Source organism: Pocillopora damicornis, chromosome 9 (assembly GCF_964200805.1).
Source record: "Pocillopora damicornis chromosome 9, jaPocDami1.2, whole genome shotgun sequence".
In the NCBI taxonomy this organism is placed as follows: domain Eukaryota; kingdom Metazoa; phylum Cnidaria; class Anthozoa; order Scleractinia; family Pocilloporidae; genus Pocillopora; species Pocillopora damicornis.
In genome coordinates this window covers 2,415,030-2,433,660 of record NC_142678.1, presented here as the reverse complement: position 1 = coordinate 2,433,660, position 18,631 = coordinate 2,415,030, and the positions used below count along the sequence as shown (strand labels likewise).

Below are 18,631 nucleotides of genomic sequence, written 5' to 3'. Positions count from 1 at the left end.
TCTTGGTGTTTAAAGGGTCAAATCACGTCACCTGTGCTCATGTGATTCCTATACTTGGACTATGTTACCAAGAAAGAGCAAAACATAATTGAAAGTACATCTTTAATGAACTGAACTGTTGAATTTATAAACAAGCACTGCACACTTAACTGACAAATTATAAAAGAGGTCAAATCTAACTAAATGGAATGAAACAAAAAGAAATTCTTAAACTATTCACAGGAAGAAATGAAACTTATCATAGATTAACAATTGCTCTATGCATATAAGCGGAGACAAATATAAAATCCTAGTTTTGCACCAAGTCTTATTCATAAAAGCAACCTTTTGCTTATCCAGAATGAACTATGTTGTTGCTACTGAACAAAAGTTGTAATATGATACCATTTGAGCTACAAGAGAACAAAACAAACTTATGTGGATGTCAAGTATGGGGTAAAATTCATTGCCCTCCCGTCTGTTCCTGGTACACTTCGATAACATCATCATCTTCCATTTCGAGCTGCAAAAAAAGAAAACAATCACTGTGAAGGGCAAAGACATCACATGTTGAACACAAGAGTTCTGAATGAAAGTCATGTGATTTTTTGGGAAAAAAGACAGGTTTGGTTTCACACCACACCCACTGAACCTTCTCTACAAATAATTTATGTAGCAATAACAATACAATGGAAATGTCTTAATTGCAAAGTAAACCAAAATCTTAAGTTAATAGCACAGTTTTAAGTGATAGAACAATGTTCATCAATAAATATTCAGAGGCAAACACATGGGCCTCTCTGAGCTAAAATATAATTGGGTGCTAGTGCTGACCAATGACCTACTGGTTGTTATTTTCAGCAACCACCATAAAATTTCCTTCATTTTTGAAAAGAGTGATAAGTTGTGTCATAATGTAAAAAAAAAAAAAAAAAAAAAAAAAAAAACGAGAAAAAATTGGAGTACATCATATGCTATTAAAATGCCTTGAGAATCAACACAAATGGGAGAGAACCAATAATATAGCAAAAATATATGCAGGGCTCGAAATTAAAAAAAATTCCAAGTTGCCTTTTGGCAACTATCAAAGAAAAAATGGTTGCCAAATACAAAAATGCAGTTGCCAGATAGTACAAGAACAGAAACTCAGATTGGATCCCCATTTAATTGACATAGTTGTTTGGCTTCTGGAACTAAACACGTTTCAAAGACATCCTCCAGTAGCTGCTGCATGAGATTCATGCCCCGAACAAATGTTTTTGAAAGGCTTTGAAACACTTCTTGTTTGCATACTAACAACGACCTTGCTTCCTGGTAATTTCTAGCCTGCAGCAAATTACAAAAATCGTTCAGTGTATTTTTCTCTTGTGATAAATAATTCATGACTTTTGGCTTTTAAATTCGGTAGCCTCTCAACAAAATATTGTGCCCGCGATCACTATGTAGAAGCCACTGTAATGTCGCCTCAGAAGTCGCGATCTTGGAGCAATTTCAAGTTTTAACTTAAAGGTAAACAGACTAAATTTGCATTTCCTTTTGCAGAAAAGCAGAAATGAGACTAAGGAAATTGTTTCTCACCTTTAACATTTTATTTATCAGAGGAACATAGTTGCCAAAGTGACTAAACCCAAATTTTTAGTTGCCAAGTTAAAAGGTTTAGTCATATTGTATCGGTCACAATTTTGAGCCCTAACATGAAAAAAAATTCTACAATTTCCTCAGTCAAAAGCTTCTCTATTAAAAGTGGGTCCATTACCTCTAATTGAAATGTTATTAAATTTATTAAAACTTCTAAGTATGTGATGTACATGATAGCCAGTATAAACAAACAAAAATTATTTGGCTTTGCCAGGCAAATTGAGACAGAACTTTCGGAACTCAAATCAATAATAGTTGCCTCCTGGCACCTGATTCTTCAAAATACTATCATAAGGTGCAACAGAAGTTTAGCAACCACATTTTGGCGTTAAAATGGTGTTGTTGTCATGGACAACTGACTATGTTTCCAATGGTAACATGTGCTTTAACCTCTTTTGGCAAGCATTCGTGTTTGATAGCTGAGTGATCTCTGAATCTCAAGGCTCTTGAGATTCAGTTACCTTTGGAAACAAGGAAGGTTGCCTGCGACAACACCAAAAATAAAACCATGTCGCCAAACTTTGGCCATGCCTCACTCAAATGATTATCTTTTTATCATGAAAATGATCTTCAACAACAACTGTGACCATTTTTCAAGTTCTGTCCAATACTTACATCTTTAGGAGTTTGATCATCATTTATTCTTTGACCATCGAAAAGAAACCGAAGTGAATTTAGGGGGACACCCTAAACATAAAAGACAATGAAATCATCAGCACAACACAAATTAAGCAAGATTGAACGCTTGCTTGCAGAAATATTTAGAAAACTTTAGAAATCTGACCAGTGGTTCTCATGGTAATTAGTTACACTTTTAAATTTGAGAATTCTGTGTTTTTGTATTTTCAAACAATAACATGTATTAACCCTTTCATTCCTAGGAGTGACTAGCCTATAATTTCTCCATATAGTACCACCCTCGAATCAAATGTAAAGGTTGTGAAAATAAAGAAAACAATCACCAATTTGAGAGGCTCCTGATTGTCAAACAAACTCTCCTTGTCAGTAACATAGCAAATGTGAGGAGAACAGTGTAGAGAATAAAACTACAAGAATATTATCAAACAACGTGTATGATTCGAAACTGTCAAACCTGGCGATCGCAGTATGCTTGCTTGAGTTTTTTTAATTGAGTGGTTTTCTTGATCTTAAAATGTACTTCTGTGTTGTCCTGTGTAGCAAGAAGAGAAGCTCAATCAGCAAAAGATTTTTAACGACAGGAACGTCAAAGGGTGGCCTTTTTACAAATCGACACAAGCACGTGTGTTGCGTTTCCCGCCACAGATCACAATATACACAAATCAAAGTGGTTAACAAAACAGCACAGGACATAGACATCGTTTCGAGAAGCCAAATCATTATGGCTCTGAATACTAACAAACGCACTATTTCTTTGGTAAAATGGGGAGGATTTCGAAAGTGGGACGGCCATAGTGTAGGAAGTAGAATAGCAGATTTCAAATTCCTTGTTCTCACTTATGTTATTTGATCTTAGTTCGACGCTGTACTTTAAATCGGCGATCATCACCGCGATAATTGAACCCAAATCTATGCCGAATTACCAATAATATGACAAAAATAATCTTCCTTGTGGAGGTTTTCGACGGCATTTTCTTCTGAGGGTACAAACTAGCACCTCGATTCAACGCTAAGCACGAGAACGATAAGATCAATGGCAGCTTACCTGACCCATAACTTTCAGGTTAATGTGTTCTGATTCAGGTTTTACCTCCTAAGAGAAAGGAAATTGTATATTAATTCTTTGAGATTTATATAACTTATTGAATGTAGAAAGAATTCTCGTTCAACCACATTACCTTATTTTCCTCCGACATTTTTTACTTTCCCTTGTGCGACTAAAAGATGTCAAGTGCCGCAGTGTATTATGGGACACTAACTTCCGATTAGCAAAGACCCACGGGAAATATTTATAGTAGTCAGCGGTTGTTATCATTAGTGATGGCGGACGAAGATGATGTACGTGTTCTTACAGAAGAAGAGAAGATAAAACTTGAAGATGATAGCAAGATTGTTTCAAAATTTAAACAGAATAAGCTAGAAAAAGAAGCCCAAAAAAATTGGGATTTATTTTATAAAAGAAACGCTACAAACTTTTTCAAAGATAGACACTGGACTACTGCAGAATTCAAAGAGCTGTTATGTGAAAGTAAAAATTGTGAGGTAAGTGTGTTGTGCTAAATTACAGAATTAGAAAAGGGTCAAATCTATTTATGGTGGAATGAAGAGGACTTTGACTGAGTGTTGTACAAGTGGAACCAAAGTAATCACGACAGCAAATCAGAGTAGAGGAAAATTCCATAAGGAGCCAATAAGAACTCAGATTAAAAACAACCAAAATGCAGAATTGGTCAATCAACCAAACATGACTGGTTTTGATTTTGCAAGAGGGTGGATAAATTTTTTTTGACCAATAACAAAGTGTTTTTTGGGAAATCTAAATGCTATATTAGATAACTTTCATCATTCAGTTAAAACTTGTGTCCACAGGGAGAGAATAATTTAATTCCATTAGAAGAGGAATGTGCTTGGTTGTTTTCAAATAACACAAGAAATCTGGGGACAAATGAGAAAGAAAAAACATGGGAGAACTAAGGAGGGTAATGACCCTCTTTTCTTATGAATCCTACAAAATAACTTAGACAGCTCTCCATCACCCACTTGTACTCTTCTTCTCCTTTCCTTTGACTTCAGCCTGGCACAGGCAGAGTTGAAATGATGTGATTAATTTTGGTCAAGACATATAAGTTTGAAACTGTGTGAGATTGGTTACAAAAAGTCAATTCTTGATGCATCAGAAGCTGTGATTGCTCTCCAAATCTAAATGCAAATTTTCTTTATTGAAATCAAGTCAGATTTTGTTACAAGCAAAGTTTTATTGGAGGCTGGATGTGGTGTTGGAAATCTCTTCTATCCATTACTTGAGGAAATCCCAAATCTCTTCATTCATGCATGTGATTTTTCAAAAAGAGCCATTGATTTTGTGAAGGTAAGAACTTTTAGCAAATTTGGAGACCATGTGGGGAATGGATAAAAGGGATAAGTTTCTGAAGAAACTGTGATGCTGCATTAGTGGGAGAGTATAACAGGTAATTTGGTATTAATAACTGGGTTGAAAACGTAAATTAGCCACTGTAAAGAGTTTAGAGGGTCAGCCCTTTGTCTATTGCTTTGAAAATAGGCTGATGCTCAAAATGTCAGCCTTTAAACTTTTTATGGTCACTAATTTACGTTTTCAATTCAGTTGTTAACACTGAATTGTATGTAGGGAATGGTTAGGGTACTCCTTAGAATCTTAAACACTAAGTATTTAATTTTATTCATATGGTTTACACTTTATTAATAGAGGAGAGAAAAAGTGTATTGTTCTTGTGTCATAATTATGATCATATGTTAACTTGTGCAGTATAATTATAGCTTGAAAAGATTGGTAATTCAGATTCAACCAAAATAAAGTTGCCTTGATTGATTGCTCTGAAAAATAATACTGATTGACAGATTAGGTGACCCCTTTCATCCCTCCCAAGATCTCATAAGTGATTCTCCTTGCTGTCTGTCATATAGTTTTTCTGATGTTAGTCTAGAGAATTTGGTATTAGATCAACTAATAATTCTTTATTAATAATTTTCTTTATTCTTATCACTTGTCTGCTTGATATTGTATGGATATTATAAGGAGAAATTCTGTCTTGGTCACTGATGGGAGTTAAAGGGTTTACAATTTTTGTTTTTTTGTCTAGGAACATCCTGCTTTTAGTGAAGAAAAAGTAAATGCCTTCCATTGTGACCTAACAGTGGATGCTTTAGAGTCACATGTGCCAAAATGTAGTGTGGACATTGCAACTTTGGTGTTTGTCCTGTCTGCTGTCCATCCAGATAAAATGTTGACTGTTCTTCAAAATGTAATACAGGTAAAACAGTAAACTGAAGTGATTGGGTTTTTTTTTTTCCTCAAACATTATTCTCAAAGTTCACCCACAAAGTAAACGGATAATTAATATGGCTTTAGACTGGTTTTTCTGGGTTGTATGAGCATTCTCCTGAGGCACAGATGGCTGGTATTTTTACTGTCTTACTTGTTTCTGAGGTGTCAGTTACTTAACTCCCAAGATCTGATTGTTAATTCTCCCCTCTAGCTGCTACACATCTCCTTGTAAATTGGTTATGAGAATTTGGTGGTCAATCAAAGTAATATCTTGAACCTGATGAGTTTGAGTATTCTCATTACCTGTTTGCTGAATAATGTATGGATATTATAGGGAGAAGTTCCATGTTAATCAATTCTGCAAGTTAGAGTGTTAAGTAAGACAAAACACTTAAATATTTGTCTTGATCTTGTTAAGGTATCCTGTTGCAGTTTGGTTAGGAAAAGACGCAGTCAACTTTGAAACAGTAAAAGATTAATTTTTACCAATATTTGTTATTTTATTTTCATCCAAATAAGGTTCTCAAACCAGGTGGATTGCTGTTCTTTCGCGATTATGGGTTGTATGACCATGCTATGTTAAGATTTAGTCCTGCAAACAAACTCTCAGATAACTTTTATGTCAGACAAGATGGCACTAGAGCTTACTATTTTTCAAAAGGTAAGCTGAAGTCCTCTTTCCATCTTTGTCCTTTTCATAAATTCACATCTTCTTTGTTTGTCCCTCTTACTTTTATTTCTAAAAAAATATATGTTTTTGCTTGTGTTTACTTTACAATAACTTGTTGGCAACTGAAGGAAGAGAGGCACAATAGCAATAGGGGCTTATTGGGGAGGGGGGTTTATCAGAGAGAGAGATGTTTTAGACAAAGATGCTTTATAGAGAGGAGGACTTTATTTAATAGGGGTCTTGATTGATTGTAGGGCTCAATAGAGAGGGGGCCTTATTAAGGTGGGGACTCTTAAGGGAGGAAGGCTTCATAGAGGGTGGGGCTTAAAGGAGGGGGGCTTTAGATAGGGGGCTTAATATAGAACAGAGATGGGACTCTTAGGGGAAGGATGTGTAACAGAGGATGGCTTAATGGAGAGGGGGATTTATTAGATAGGAGACTTGATATAGAACAGGGCTCAACAAAGAGGGGGTTATTTGAGATGGGGACTCTTACAGGAAGGAGGCTTAATAGAGAGGGGGACTTAATGGAATGGGGGGCTTATCAGATAGGAGGCTTAATATAGAACAGGACTTAATAGAGAGGATGCTTATACAAGGGAGGAAGGCCTACTAGAAACTTGAAGTCCTAGAGTGGTGGGGTTATTAGAGAAGGGCCTTGATAAAGAGCAGGTATAATATTGAGGGAGGAAATGGTAGAGAGTGAACCCTTAGATAAGGGGGTCATTAGGAAGGGGCTTGGTAGAACATCTATGGTTGGTAACTTTGTTTCTCCTTTTTCTCCCATTGTAAAAAAAAAAACAACTTGATGACAATTATTGAAAATTTTTCTTCCCTTGTTACAGTGCTTTTTCTTGTTTTGCTCTTACAGATCTTGTTGAAACACTCTTCCATCAAGCTGGATTTGAAACATTATTCAATGATTATGCTCACAGGAGGACTGTTAATAAAAAGGAAGGAGTTGATGTACCAAGGATATTTGTACAAGCTAAATTTAGAAAACCAGGAAAGCCTGAATGAGGTATTTCTTTGACCCTTCTTACTGGAAAATATTAAAATGAGCTGTCCTAACCAGTTGTGGTCAATGTGAAGAGAACTACATAGAAATAGTGGAGAGAGTTTATAGACGGCTTGTTAAGTTGATCATGGGTGCCTTGTTGACCATGGATTACTACCACAGGGAACCCACAGGGAACCCACAGGGCTAACCACGGGTCTCTGCATCAATGATGGCAATAACCAAACAAACGTTGAAGAATTCAAGGCAATGATGATTGGCAATGTAAATGTTAAAATATCGTAAAACAAGAACTCTTCAAACTATGCTTCACAAAATTAGTGCCAAAAGTTTAAACGATTTTGGGAAAACTGCTGGCAAAGATCTTTGGGCTTGAAAGGTGCAAAAAAAACATAAATACATTAATTCTAACCTTTCTCATTATTTTTGTTATTATAGTTGACTGGCTGTGCAGAATATAGATCCCCCCTCCCTCCAAAAAAAAAAAAAGGAAAAAATAAAGTGCGATGAGCACTCTAAGGAGAGGTTACCAAAAGTGCACCATCTTTGAATTGAGGGAATTTTCTCTGTTTGACAACTTCAGAGTAAATATTTCCTCATGGTGCTTAACAAAATTATGGTATAATATGGTAGTTAAGTATTATTAACTTAGTTGGTAGGCCGCCTTAAAGAGACTCAAGCTTATGTTTTGAGCCCTGGTCCTTTGTCAGAACTCGAAACGTCAGCTTTGAAACTCTTTATGGTGGCCAATTTACGTTATCGACTAAGTTTGGAGCAGCCTACAAAAACAAGCAAATGAACAATAAAAAAAGACATTGGTAAATGACAAAACGAAAGAGGTGGGTGGAATGGAAGGAAAAAAAACAATGTAGAGTGTCTACATGAGTTTGCTTGGGCTGCGGAAATAATTCACCATCAGATGCTCCTTTATAGTTTGTAACGGAAAAGCAGCAATGTATGGAGCGTTTTGATCACAGGTATAAAGAGTTCGTTCCACATAAAACGACATATAGCCAGGTTATATGCTTCTGGTAGGATACTGTCGGCGTAGTCATAGTCCGTCGTCCGTACTCCGTAGTCCGTACTCCGTAGTCCTCGATTTACAGCATCGCGAAGCTTTGTACCAGATCCTTAGCAGATATAAAGATGGCGGCAGTGCCCAGCGTGCTACTTTGGAAAAAGTTTCAACATAACCAGGAAAGTTGAATGAAATAATTTTATATGATGGGTTTTAACCCTGGGAGAGATGAATACTATCAAAAGAACAGCAAATTGTGCTTCAACTAATGACCAGAAACGGTTACGCAAAGATGTGGTCGCTGTGAAAAAGATAAACTTTAGAAGAAGTAATGAAGAGTTGACAATAGATCGGGTTAAAGACTATAAAGTTAAGAAAACTTCTACTCTCGATGTGAGGAGAAGCAGACGGTCGAAGCGAAGGAGTTTAAATAGCAGCTGTAGCGAGAGTGAAATGGTAGATGATCGAAAACAAGCCGAACCTTCAATGGAGGACGATCAACCGGTGCGGAAACGCGAGAAGTCTCTAACAGGGTTAAAAGTTGCAGAAGAGAAAAACCGCTACTGCAGCACTCCAAATAGAACAGGGAATGATATACAGGATTGCGAAGCTGAACTATCTACAAGGTATTTCAAGCGTGAACAAACTAACGCAACAAGTGTTAGCTCTCCTTTTGGATTGAAAAGTTTAATCAACAGTTCCAGTTTTTGCGACGATGATGGTGTTTTAGCTGCTTTGAATTTGAGTGAAATTATCAATTCCTCGGCTGCCTTGAACCGTACGCAAGGCAACTTGGCAATTTTACCAGAAGAGGAGGAAAAGCAGTTTTATGGCTTACCTCTCAAAGTCAAAGAGTTGTTACAGAAATACAAAGGAATTGATAGTTTGTATGGTAAGTTAGTTTAAGATAACCCTTCAACTCCCAGGAGTAATAAACATGTAACTTCTCCCCACAATATTCATACATTATCCAGCAAACAGGTAGTGAGAATACTCAAACTCATCAAGTGCACAATATTAGCTTGATCAAAAGCAAAATTCTTGTAACCAGTTTACATGGAAATGTGTAGCAGCTGGAAGGGAGAATTAACAATCAGATCTTGGGAGTTAAAGGGTTAACACTCAGTACACACATTCTCCATTCTCTTCTTCAGACATTTAAAGTAAAGTACAAAAAAGAAGAGTTTGTTTAACAATCAAGAGCTTCTTTAGTTGGTGATCATTTCCTTTATTCTCATGACCTTTATGTTTGATTCAGGGATGATACTTTAGGAGAAATAAGGTTCATCCCCTCCTAGGGGTCAAAGAGTAAAGTTATTTTGGGTGACCAGCTACTGTCTGTATTTCTAATTCACATATTATATTAAATTTGTAATTGAACCATTGAACAATTTAAGTTGTTGTTTACTCCTGAACTCCCAGCATAGATCAAAATATAATTTCTCCATACACTTTTAATACATAATCCAATAAACAGGTGATGAGAACTAACAAACCCATCAGCTAAAGAACATTTTAACAAAACACCAAATTCTCTTTTCTAATCTACAAGGTAATATGTAGCAGCTTTGGAGAGAATTACTTCTCAAATCTTAAGGGTTAAGGACATACTGATGCATTTTTTTTCATTGCAGACTGGCAAAAAGACTGCCTCAATCTAGAGGCTATTAAGGAGAGAAGAAACTTGATTTATTCCCTTCCAACAAGTGGAGGCAAAACTTTAGTTGCAGAAATTCTTATTTTCAAAGAGCTGCTTTTGCAAGGGAAAGATGTCTTGTTTGTTCTCCCATTTGTGTCAATTGTACAGGAAAAGGTGATTCTGTGTTTTAAGTTTGCTGCATAAGAATACCAATGTTAGAATATTTATTTTAATACTTTTATGTACGTATAAATTAGTACATGCGTAGACCTAAGAAACACCTTAACTCCGACAGGAGTAGGTAACTTTTTTAAATTAATGAGAGTTACAGGGATGCCCCTTCTTAAAAGGTTAATTTTTTAAGGCTAATTTATACTTTTTGCAAGCGGGCTTAAAAATCTCTTTTCTTTCCCCTTTCTCCTCTCTGAATTCAGAAAATTATAAATACTTGAACTATTTGGGGATGTTGATCAGGACTTGCCAGCAAAACTATTGTTGCTTACAATTTTGTTATCTCATGTTTAATTGGCCACCCCTTCTCAACAAATAATACCTTTAGAAATATTTCTAGTGTTTTCAGGAGTCTGACAGAAATGGAGACTCCTTTCTACTCACAAATGCCTTGATCTACCTTGAAAACTCCTGTACAAGCTCTATATTTACACCTGTTAACCAGCCAGCCATAAGATTCGGAACACTTTTCCTGCTTTGTGACATGATGTCTGTACTTGCTTCTAATGCCTATCTCAATAACGATTTCTTTGTCTTTGATCATCAGGTTAAATCTCTTTCTCAATTTGCTGTTGACCTCGGCTTCTTAGTAGAAGAGTATGCTGCCAGCCGAGGAAGAATCCCTCCACGCAAAAGACGCAAGAAGAAATCTGTGTATATCGCAACAATAGAGAAGGTTTGAAGGTTCTGTTGAAGCATTACAAATGAAAGGGGGCAGAGAAAATGCCCAGAAGTGAGCTCATGGAACTCAAGGAGGATTTTAATTTTGCATCAGAAGTCAACCATGATTTTTTCCCATGTAGCTCTTCAAATAATGAAATTTGCCTTAACTGTTTTCAAGCCATTTTAAATTATTTTTCAATTTCTCTTTTCAAATAGGCAAATGCGCTTATTAATGGCCTGATTGAAGAAAGCAGGATTTCAACCTTGGGACTTGTTGTAGTTGATGAGGTACAGAAGACTTGAATCCTTGACTGAGAGTTGAGCAGATATGTAGATGGTTTCACTCTTTCTAATTTACTATAGTTGTGTCTCATTTTTTTTTTAAGCTAACCAATAACAGTGTGATATATTTATTTTCTTACCTGTCCAGCTGCATATGCTAGGAGAGGCTGGAAGAGGTGCTACTTTAGAGATGTGTCTGGCAAAGCTTATGTTTGTGTCTTGTAAGTACTCTACAGTGTAATGACATCTTCTGATTATTTGACTCAAGCAGATTGTCTCTGATGGCCAAAAATTCTTGACAAGAAGGGAGAACAGAAATATCCAGAATTGTTTTATGCTATGGATAAATTGAAGCTAAGGCTTGTTGAGCCTGTTTTGATTGGAGAAGTAACTCTTGATTTTTATAATTTTACATTTTTTAGCCACCACTCAGATCATTGGAATGAGTGCTACTTTAAGTAACATTGCAGATTTGAAGACATTTTTAAAGGCAGAGGTGTATTCAAATAATTTTAGACCCGTGAGTACAGAATTTTACTTGTGATTCAGATTTTATAAAGTACTTTTTATTCCCCGTTGGTGTTTCATACCTTGCACACGATATATAATTCAGCCTGTAGCCTGGAAACTGTAACATACTGACAATATAAAATGTGATGAGCATGTTTTAATTGATTGATATGTCTTTGCTCAGGTTGAACTGAAGGAGTTTGTAAAAGTGGGGCTTGACATTTATAAAGTTCCTGAGGCTACAGATCCTGAGGAAGAAAGCAACAAGCCAGTTAGGAGTATCTCTCTCAAGCAGGTCAGAACATAAACACATGAAGCCACAATGTCATTTGATTGTGTGGTCTGATTGTACAGGTGAAAGTAGTCCTGAGAAGGACTGTGCTTGGTTGTAGCAAGTGACGTGTTTACAACCTTAACAGATGTCATCATCAAGGTCAAGAAAACTAACAATGACTCTGATGTTGACGTCCACTAAGGTTGTCAAAACCTCAGTCACCACTACTGATATTACAATCAAATTAGAACTGCTTGTAAGCGGTAAAATCCTCAGTGTCAGCAGTATTGGAATGTTTTTGAAGTAGTTTTACTAGCTCAGTGTCTACTTTTTTAAGATTTTTGTTATAATTGTTCCTAGGACCAAAGGATCCTAAAGCAAGATCCAGACCAGTTGTTATCCCTAGTGTTGGAGGTCGTACCAGATCACTCCTGTCTTGTATTTTGTTCCACAAAGAAAAACTGCCAAAACTTAGCATTGCTTCTTGTGAAGTTTATGCCCAGGTAAAAAATTGTTAGCAGTGCTCCCGGATTTTTGACTTTCAGTCAAGGTTCATTTTGTGTGTTACTAGGAAATTGTGCCAAGTCAAAGCTCAAGAAAGACTTCAGTTGATGAAAGCTTTGTACAATGAAGCTTCTGACCTCTGTCCCGTGTTGAAACAGACCATTCCTTTTGGAATTGCTTATCACCACAGCGGGCTGACGATGGATGAACGGAAACTCATTGAGGACGGCTACTGTCAGGGGGTGCTGTGTCTTCTGACTTGCACTTCAACTTTAGCAGCTGGTGTCAATTTGCCAGCAAAGAGGTGTGTAACAGATTGACAGCCCTTTGATTCTCGTATGAGATCAAAACTATAACGAAACTCCCAAACGTAATTGGTTTTTACAACAGCAGCTCAGTTTGAGCAACAAAAGGACAGTTTACGTGTCATGCTTGTATAATTGGACAGTATGCACCAGTTGCAGGCACTTTTTATGAAGACTATTGGGTTCATTTTTGCTGGAAAAATTCTCTCTGTAATCATACTCGTGCTTCACAAATAGATTCCGCTTTTAAGGATTGAGCTTATTGCGAAAACAAAGATTTTTTGTCTCCTGCTATTCAGGAGCAGCTAATGTGTTAGTTTGGTGTGCAGGGTGATAATCCGTGCGCCGTATGTGGGAAGCTCAGTGCTCAGTCAGAGTCAGTACAAGCAGATGATTGGTCGGGCGGGGCGAGCTGGAATAGACACGTCTGGAGAAAGTATTCTTATCGTCAAAGATTCGGATAAACCCAAGGTTAGGATTAATTTTGTTGTTGGTCATGTACTGCCATAGGTTTGATTGTGCAGTCTTTACTTTTCATTCACATCTTGCGCGAAACAAGACGCGTCCTACGAGAAATGAGACACGCCTCGCGAGAAATAGGAGACGTCTCGCCAGAAACGAGAAACGTCTCAGGAGAAGTAAGGCACGTCTCAGGAGAAGTAAAACACGTCTCGTGAGGAATGATACATCTCGCGGGAAAGAGGCAATTCTGTAAGAAATGAGAAAAATCTAAGGACATATCGTGATAAATTAGAATCGTTTCGCGATTGGTGAGACACGTTTTCCTCGCGAGATTTGAGACACGTCTCGCAAAAAATTGGACACGTATCGCAAAGAGTGATGAGAACGTCTTTTGTTGAATACAGCACGCCTCGCAGAAAAATGGTCTTATGGGAAATTTGATTCACCTTGCGCGAAACAAGACTCATCTTCCAAGGAAGAAACGATGTGTGTCACGATTAGTGTGGGATTTGTTCTTTTGCTTTCATCGAGGTGTAAGTTGCCTTTTTTCTCTTCCCAGATTCGTCACCTATTTTCAGGCCCGTTGGAGAGCTGTTATAGTGGATTATTGGTTGACAATGGCAAAGGATTAAGAGCAATGCTCCTGACACTTATAGGACTGAAAGTAAGTTGTGTAAGGAAATATTGTGATTTCTCCTCAACAAATTATTCTCTTTGGAAACAAGGATATAGCCCCTGACAAAAAACCATCGTAGGGTTTTCTTTCGAACGCATTTTGTTTGAGTTTTTAAAGGAAATATCTTAAGAAGCCGGTGAGAACTCGCGAGGAAAACGTGTTTCAACAAGTAATTTAGTGTTAACAACTGAGTTAAAAACGTAAATTAGCCACTGTATTTCAACAAGTTTAGTTTGGTTTTATTTTTCCATGTGATTGGTCGAAAAAGTGGTGCGAGTTTTCTGGATCAATCACAGAGGAAGGGAAATGAAAGCCAGTGCAATCCCCAATTACTTCCAACACTCAATTCAAAATTTCTTTGACTTCTAGTTAACGTAAATTCCCTTTGAAAATAAAAAGTTACTCCAAAAAAATGTTGTGTACCTCTCAAGATGTGATTTCTCTCGATAATAATCCTTGTGATACTGGTTGTTTAACCTCAAATCCTTTTTTTTTTTGCAGCTATGTACAACAACAGAAAAACTGACACAGTTCATGCAGAACACTTTACTGTTTGTGCAGTCAGAATCACAGTCAGTCAACATTACTGAACAGATGGAGACAGCGCTGGACTCCTTACACAATTTGGGACATATTAAAATGACTGGTTCTACAGACAGCACGAAGATTCAAGTCACTCAGCTTGGACATGCTACTTTTAAAGGTTTGGAAAAAATAGCAAAAGAAATACGCTCTGTTGAAAGAATGGAGTAGAGAATGCAGTGGAACCCTTTTCTGACACCTATTTTCGGGAGATACGTCAATTTCAGTGACATAAACCTAAGTGCGACAGCATGCAGAGCAAGCGTGATTTTTGCGAGCTAGTGCTCAGTATTTTCTCGTTTTTTACGGCAGCGGAAAGCTGAGGAGAGAAATAAATTCTTACCAGGGGGTTAGCGACGGTCAAAAGGAAGGAGAGGGGAGGGGGTGGGGCCTCTTTAAGTTTCGCCTGTTTGTTGTTAACTTTCAATTGAGGCTGCTTTATACTTTGTAAGTGGAGGCATACATAACACTTAAGCAGTGGATAATAATTAATCAAGGTAGCAAAATCGGCATTTTATAGTGAGTGACTAAAAAAATCGCAAGTTTTACGCAACTATTTACTGAGTTGTTAAACGCTTGTTGGTTTTCATGGGGGAATTTCATTCTTGCAGGGTGCATTGATGTGGACAGCAGTCCCATGATATATAGCGAACTTGCTAGAGCCCAGGACAACCTCGTGCTAGCCAATGAGCTACACCTGTTGTATCTGGTTACGCCACATGATTTAAGAGATTCACCCCAACCTGAGTGGATGGTATATTACAAGCAGGTCAGTGGGAGCAGTTTTTGATTAAGTGTTGAAAGTATTATCAGATTGCAATATACTCTATACGCTATTTGATTGGTTAAAATATCGTGCGCCACCTTCTAACCAATCAAATGCAAAACTAACAGGAATCGCGACTTGGTTGCCCGCGTTTTCCCGCGCCGGACACAAGTCACGTGTGTTAACTTTGAATTCTCATTGGTTCCTTCGGATATTACCCTTTCCTCTAGTTGGCCGTTTGTGATTACTTTGGTTTTTCCTTTTAGACGCGCTATATCGAAAATTGCTCTGGTGGAATTTTATCCCCTGGTTGAAGAAATTATTCCAAAAAGACTGTCTGTTCGTCATGAAGAACGTTATGTTCAATGCTCTTCCAAACATATTTGAAACCCTGTGCCCGAAAAAAATAAACGAACCTAAGGTGACCTGCCTGGAAGAGTTCTATCGAAGACTTACAGTTGTGGTCGTTTCGCCCTTAGGTATCTTCATTTCGTGAAGAGTCCGAGGAAAGAGTCGCTGAACTTTTGGGAGCAACAGAAAGTTTTTTATTCAGAAGAGCCACAGGACAGCGATCGAAAATGGTAAATGGTCATCTTATTGAATTGCGCAGGGGAGTTGGGTCCTTATCACATTCTATTTTATTTCTCTGACATCCATGGCGCGACATGGCGCTGTCTCTTTCTTGTTTTTTCTGTGGAACTTTGATTTGGGGTTTGTTTTGGTAATAGAGATGATGCGGTGCTTTCCAAGCTGTCAGAACCAGGATTTCCTAGAGAATTTACAAACAGTCACACAGGCTAGAAGGTCACGTTGTTTTAAAAGTGTGTACCTTTTTTGATAAACCTCAAAACAAAATTGCAAATTAACAGAACACCCATTATTAAATAAGTTTTGCGTTCGAAAACTGTTAAGTTTTCTTTGTCATTATTTTTGTAGCCTTTAACAAAATTCTGTGAACGTTTCAATTTTTTTCGCATATTTTCAGACAGCGCTTGTTTCTGAGGTTTTCCTTTGAACTTTTTCACGGGAAGTTGGCGTGTGGCTGGCCAAAATTGATCCCCTTGCACATGCCTGACGTTTGTTCGCTGTGTCGTAACATTTTTTTTTTGTAATTAGGACGACACTACAGAAAGCAGAGTGAGGCGTTTGTATTTGACCTTGATGCTTTACAAATTGTTACAAGAGGACACTGTATGGAACGTGGCCCGTCTTTTTAACGTAACTCGCGGATTTGTGCAGAATCTGTTAACTTCAGCGTCTTCGTTCGCGTCCTGCATGGTCCACTTCACTCGAGTAAGTTTGTCCCAGCGAGTGATTCAACAAGAGCTCTGTTGGCGGCATTTAATTTTCAGACTTTAGGCTCAAAGTACAGTTGTCAAAGAATTTAGTTGGAGTATGTTGCTCTGTTTCTGTAATTGGATCAGTCGGTTTTGAGAAACTCACTCAAATGAGAGAGGTTTCATGGTTGCCGTTTTATCCCCTGATTGATCAGTTATTCAATTCTTAGACAGATGATGAGAATTAAGGCAACTGATAACCAGGGGACATGGATTTGATAACATACGAAATTCTCTTGTCTAGTTGGGGAAAAATGTTTTGTAATCAAGTGGGAGGATTACTTTAAGGTCCTTATTTGCAACAATTTTTTTTATGTTCAGGAACTGAATGAATTTTGGGGCGTGAATACGCTACTTGAAGTGATGGTAAAGAAGTTGTCTTACACAGCGAGCTTGGAGCTTGTGCCCCTAATGGAAGTTCCTGGGGTGAAACAGGTAAACATTGAATTATTTTCGAAATCAGTAGCTGAACAGCTTTTGTACACCGAGAAGAATAACGCAGGAAAACCCCCAAGGATGAGGGTGAAAAGAGGGGTGAGGGATTTGTTCGCTTTTCCCTTTTTCTCACTCTTTCCTTACATCCGTATCCCTCCCCACGTGCGCTTGCTCCCAAGCTAATTATGATCCGTACATGTTCGAAAAGATGAACGTTTTGCGGCCAAGTACAGTGCTCAAAGGGCAAATTATTAAAACAAAGTTTAGTCATTGTTAAATAAAACCGCGTTCTAATCATTGCAGTCTGTCGAGGGCGACAATGACTGTTTCATTTAGGTCTGGTCAGATTCCTCCACGCTCCTTCTTTCATTTCAATCAGAAGCATAGAACCTTAGGTTTTTATGATTCTATTTTAATTTACTTTATTTTCCCCTTAGGCTCGTGCACACCAGTTAGTAAAGGCCGGATACAAAACCCTTAGTAGCCTGGCCTGGGCTGATCCCGCTTCGCTCGTGGAACATATCGAGCACCTCCCCAGACGTCAGGCTAATCAGATTGTCTCCGCTGCTAAGGTAACCAAATTAAAGTTTTTACATTTTTAACAAAATTGCGCCGTTGATTATGGAGATAGAGATGTGTGCGTATTGATTGGTCGAAGATTGTGTCATTTAAGATGATTGTGTCTTCTCCTCATTTCAAACTGCCATTTTCTCATTCCTTCCCCCCCCCCCCCCTTTTAGTATGTTTTTTTTTTGTAGTCACGTGGGGCGCACGTGAGTTGATGAATAAACCAACTATGTTTAGGGACCTTGACTTAGAGGTTGAGGTGAATACTTTCGTGGGTTTGTGTTTTTCAGAGTCGAGTTCAGGTTTTTTTCTTTAACTTTAACGCAAATTTGTCGCTTGTTTTTCTTTGGAGTTGAAGACTTTTCGAAGATTCTATTTCGAGACAATTGTTGTATGAAATATATTTTTATCCATCTTAATTGATGTCGTGTAGAATCTAGCCTGTTTGTCAGAAAAGGATTTTTGACAGCCTATATCCTTTTAAAACGACGATACTGAACCAGTAACTGATCTGTGAACAACTTCTCCTTGAAAACGCACGCAAAATTGTAACCAGTTATTAAGAGAGTCGGTGGCTGATAGATTTGAGGTGTCGTTTTTTTAGATGCTTCTGGAAGAGAAAGCGGATGCTTTGCGAGAAGAAGCTGAGGAGATGACAACTGCGCCAGACTTACCTTCCACTGAACAGTCACAAAATTAATAATTTATCCGGAGTTCTTTATTGTTCTGCTTCAAGAAACAAAATCTCAATACGTACATGCATTCGTGCACAGCATTTTAATGATAAAAAGTTACCTGACACTCATCTGTCTACGGAAAGGAAATTATTGCACCTCGGAATTATTTATGTGATTTTAATCACGGATGCATAAATCGCATTAGGAGTAAATATTTTTTGTATCTTCATTTCGTATTGTTAGCAATGAAGTGATTGTATTTATGAAGGAAACGGCGATCGTATTCAGGCGTATATGGTTTCATTAATTTCTTTTGAATAAAGGTATATTAATTGTAAACAATACCACTGTATAAACTTGTAAAAAATTATTTCGGAGTGACAGATGGAATAGAATTTGAAATGCTAACGTGACCACTGCGATATTAAGTTAAGAGGAGCTGTAAGATATTTAGA

General features: G+C 37.6%; 3 protein-coding genes across 3 annotated transcripts; 2 read left to right on the top strand and 1 right to left on the bottom strand.

The window, feature by feature from the left end:
• Positions 1–88: 88 nt before the first annotated feature.
• LOC113675997 (small ubiquitin-related modifier 1) lies at positions 89–3,537 on the bottom strand. Its single transcript, XM_027192604.2, has 5 exons — positions 3,435–3,537; positions 3,302–3,349; positions 2,711–2,788; positions 2,233–2,304; positions 89–502 (listed from the first exon to the last, which is right to left on the bottom strand). The coding sequence occupies exons 1-5, from the start codon at positions 3,450–3,452 to the stop codon at positions 443–445; spliced, it is 276 nt and encodes a 91-aa protein (XP_027048405.1). The 5' UTR covers positions 3,453–3,537; the 3' UTR covers positions 89–442.
• Positions 3,538–3,569: 32 nt separating this feature from the next.
• LOC113675994 (tRNA N(3)-cytidine methyltransferase METTL6) lies at positions 3,570–7,659 on the top strand. Its single transcript, XM_027192601.2, has 5 exons — positions 3,570–3,798; positions 4,487–4,624; positions 5,376–5,546; positions 6,080–6,221; positions 7,102–7,659. The coding sequence occupies exons 1-5, from the start codon at positions 3,577–3,579 to the stop codon at positions 7,248–7,250; spliced, it is 822 nt and encodes a 273-aa protein (XP_027048402.2). The 5' UTR covers positions 3,570–3,576; the 3' UTR covers positions 7,251–7,659.
• A 392-nt stretch (positions 7,660–8,051) lies between these two features.
• On the top strand, positions 8,052–18,520 carry LOC113675993 (helicase POLQ-like). Its single transcript, XM_027192600.2, has 18 exons — positions 8,052–9,158; positions 9,901–10,079; positions 10,684–10,812; positions 11,016–11,087; positions 11,230–11,302; positions 11,504–11,601; positions 11,776–11,886; positions 12,226–12,368; positions 12,437–12,673; positions 13,004–13,145; positions 13,696–13,800; positions 14,314–14,515; positions 15,006–15,163; positions 15,640–15,741; positions 16,277–16,453; positions 16,819–16,932; positions 17,370–17,504; positions 18,104–18,520. Exons 1-18 carry the CDS (start codon positions 8,495–8,497, stop codon positions 18,197–18,199), a joined length of 2,937 nt encoding a protein of 978 aa, XP_027048401.2. The 5' UTR covers positions 8,052–8,494; the 3' UTR covers positions 18,200–18,520.
• The last annotated feature ends 111 nt before the right edge of the window (positions 18,521–18,631 follow it).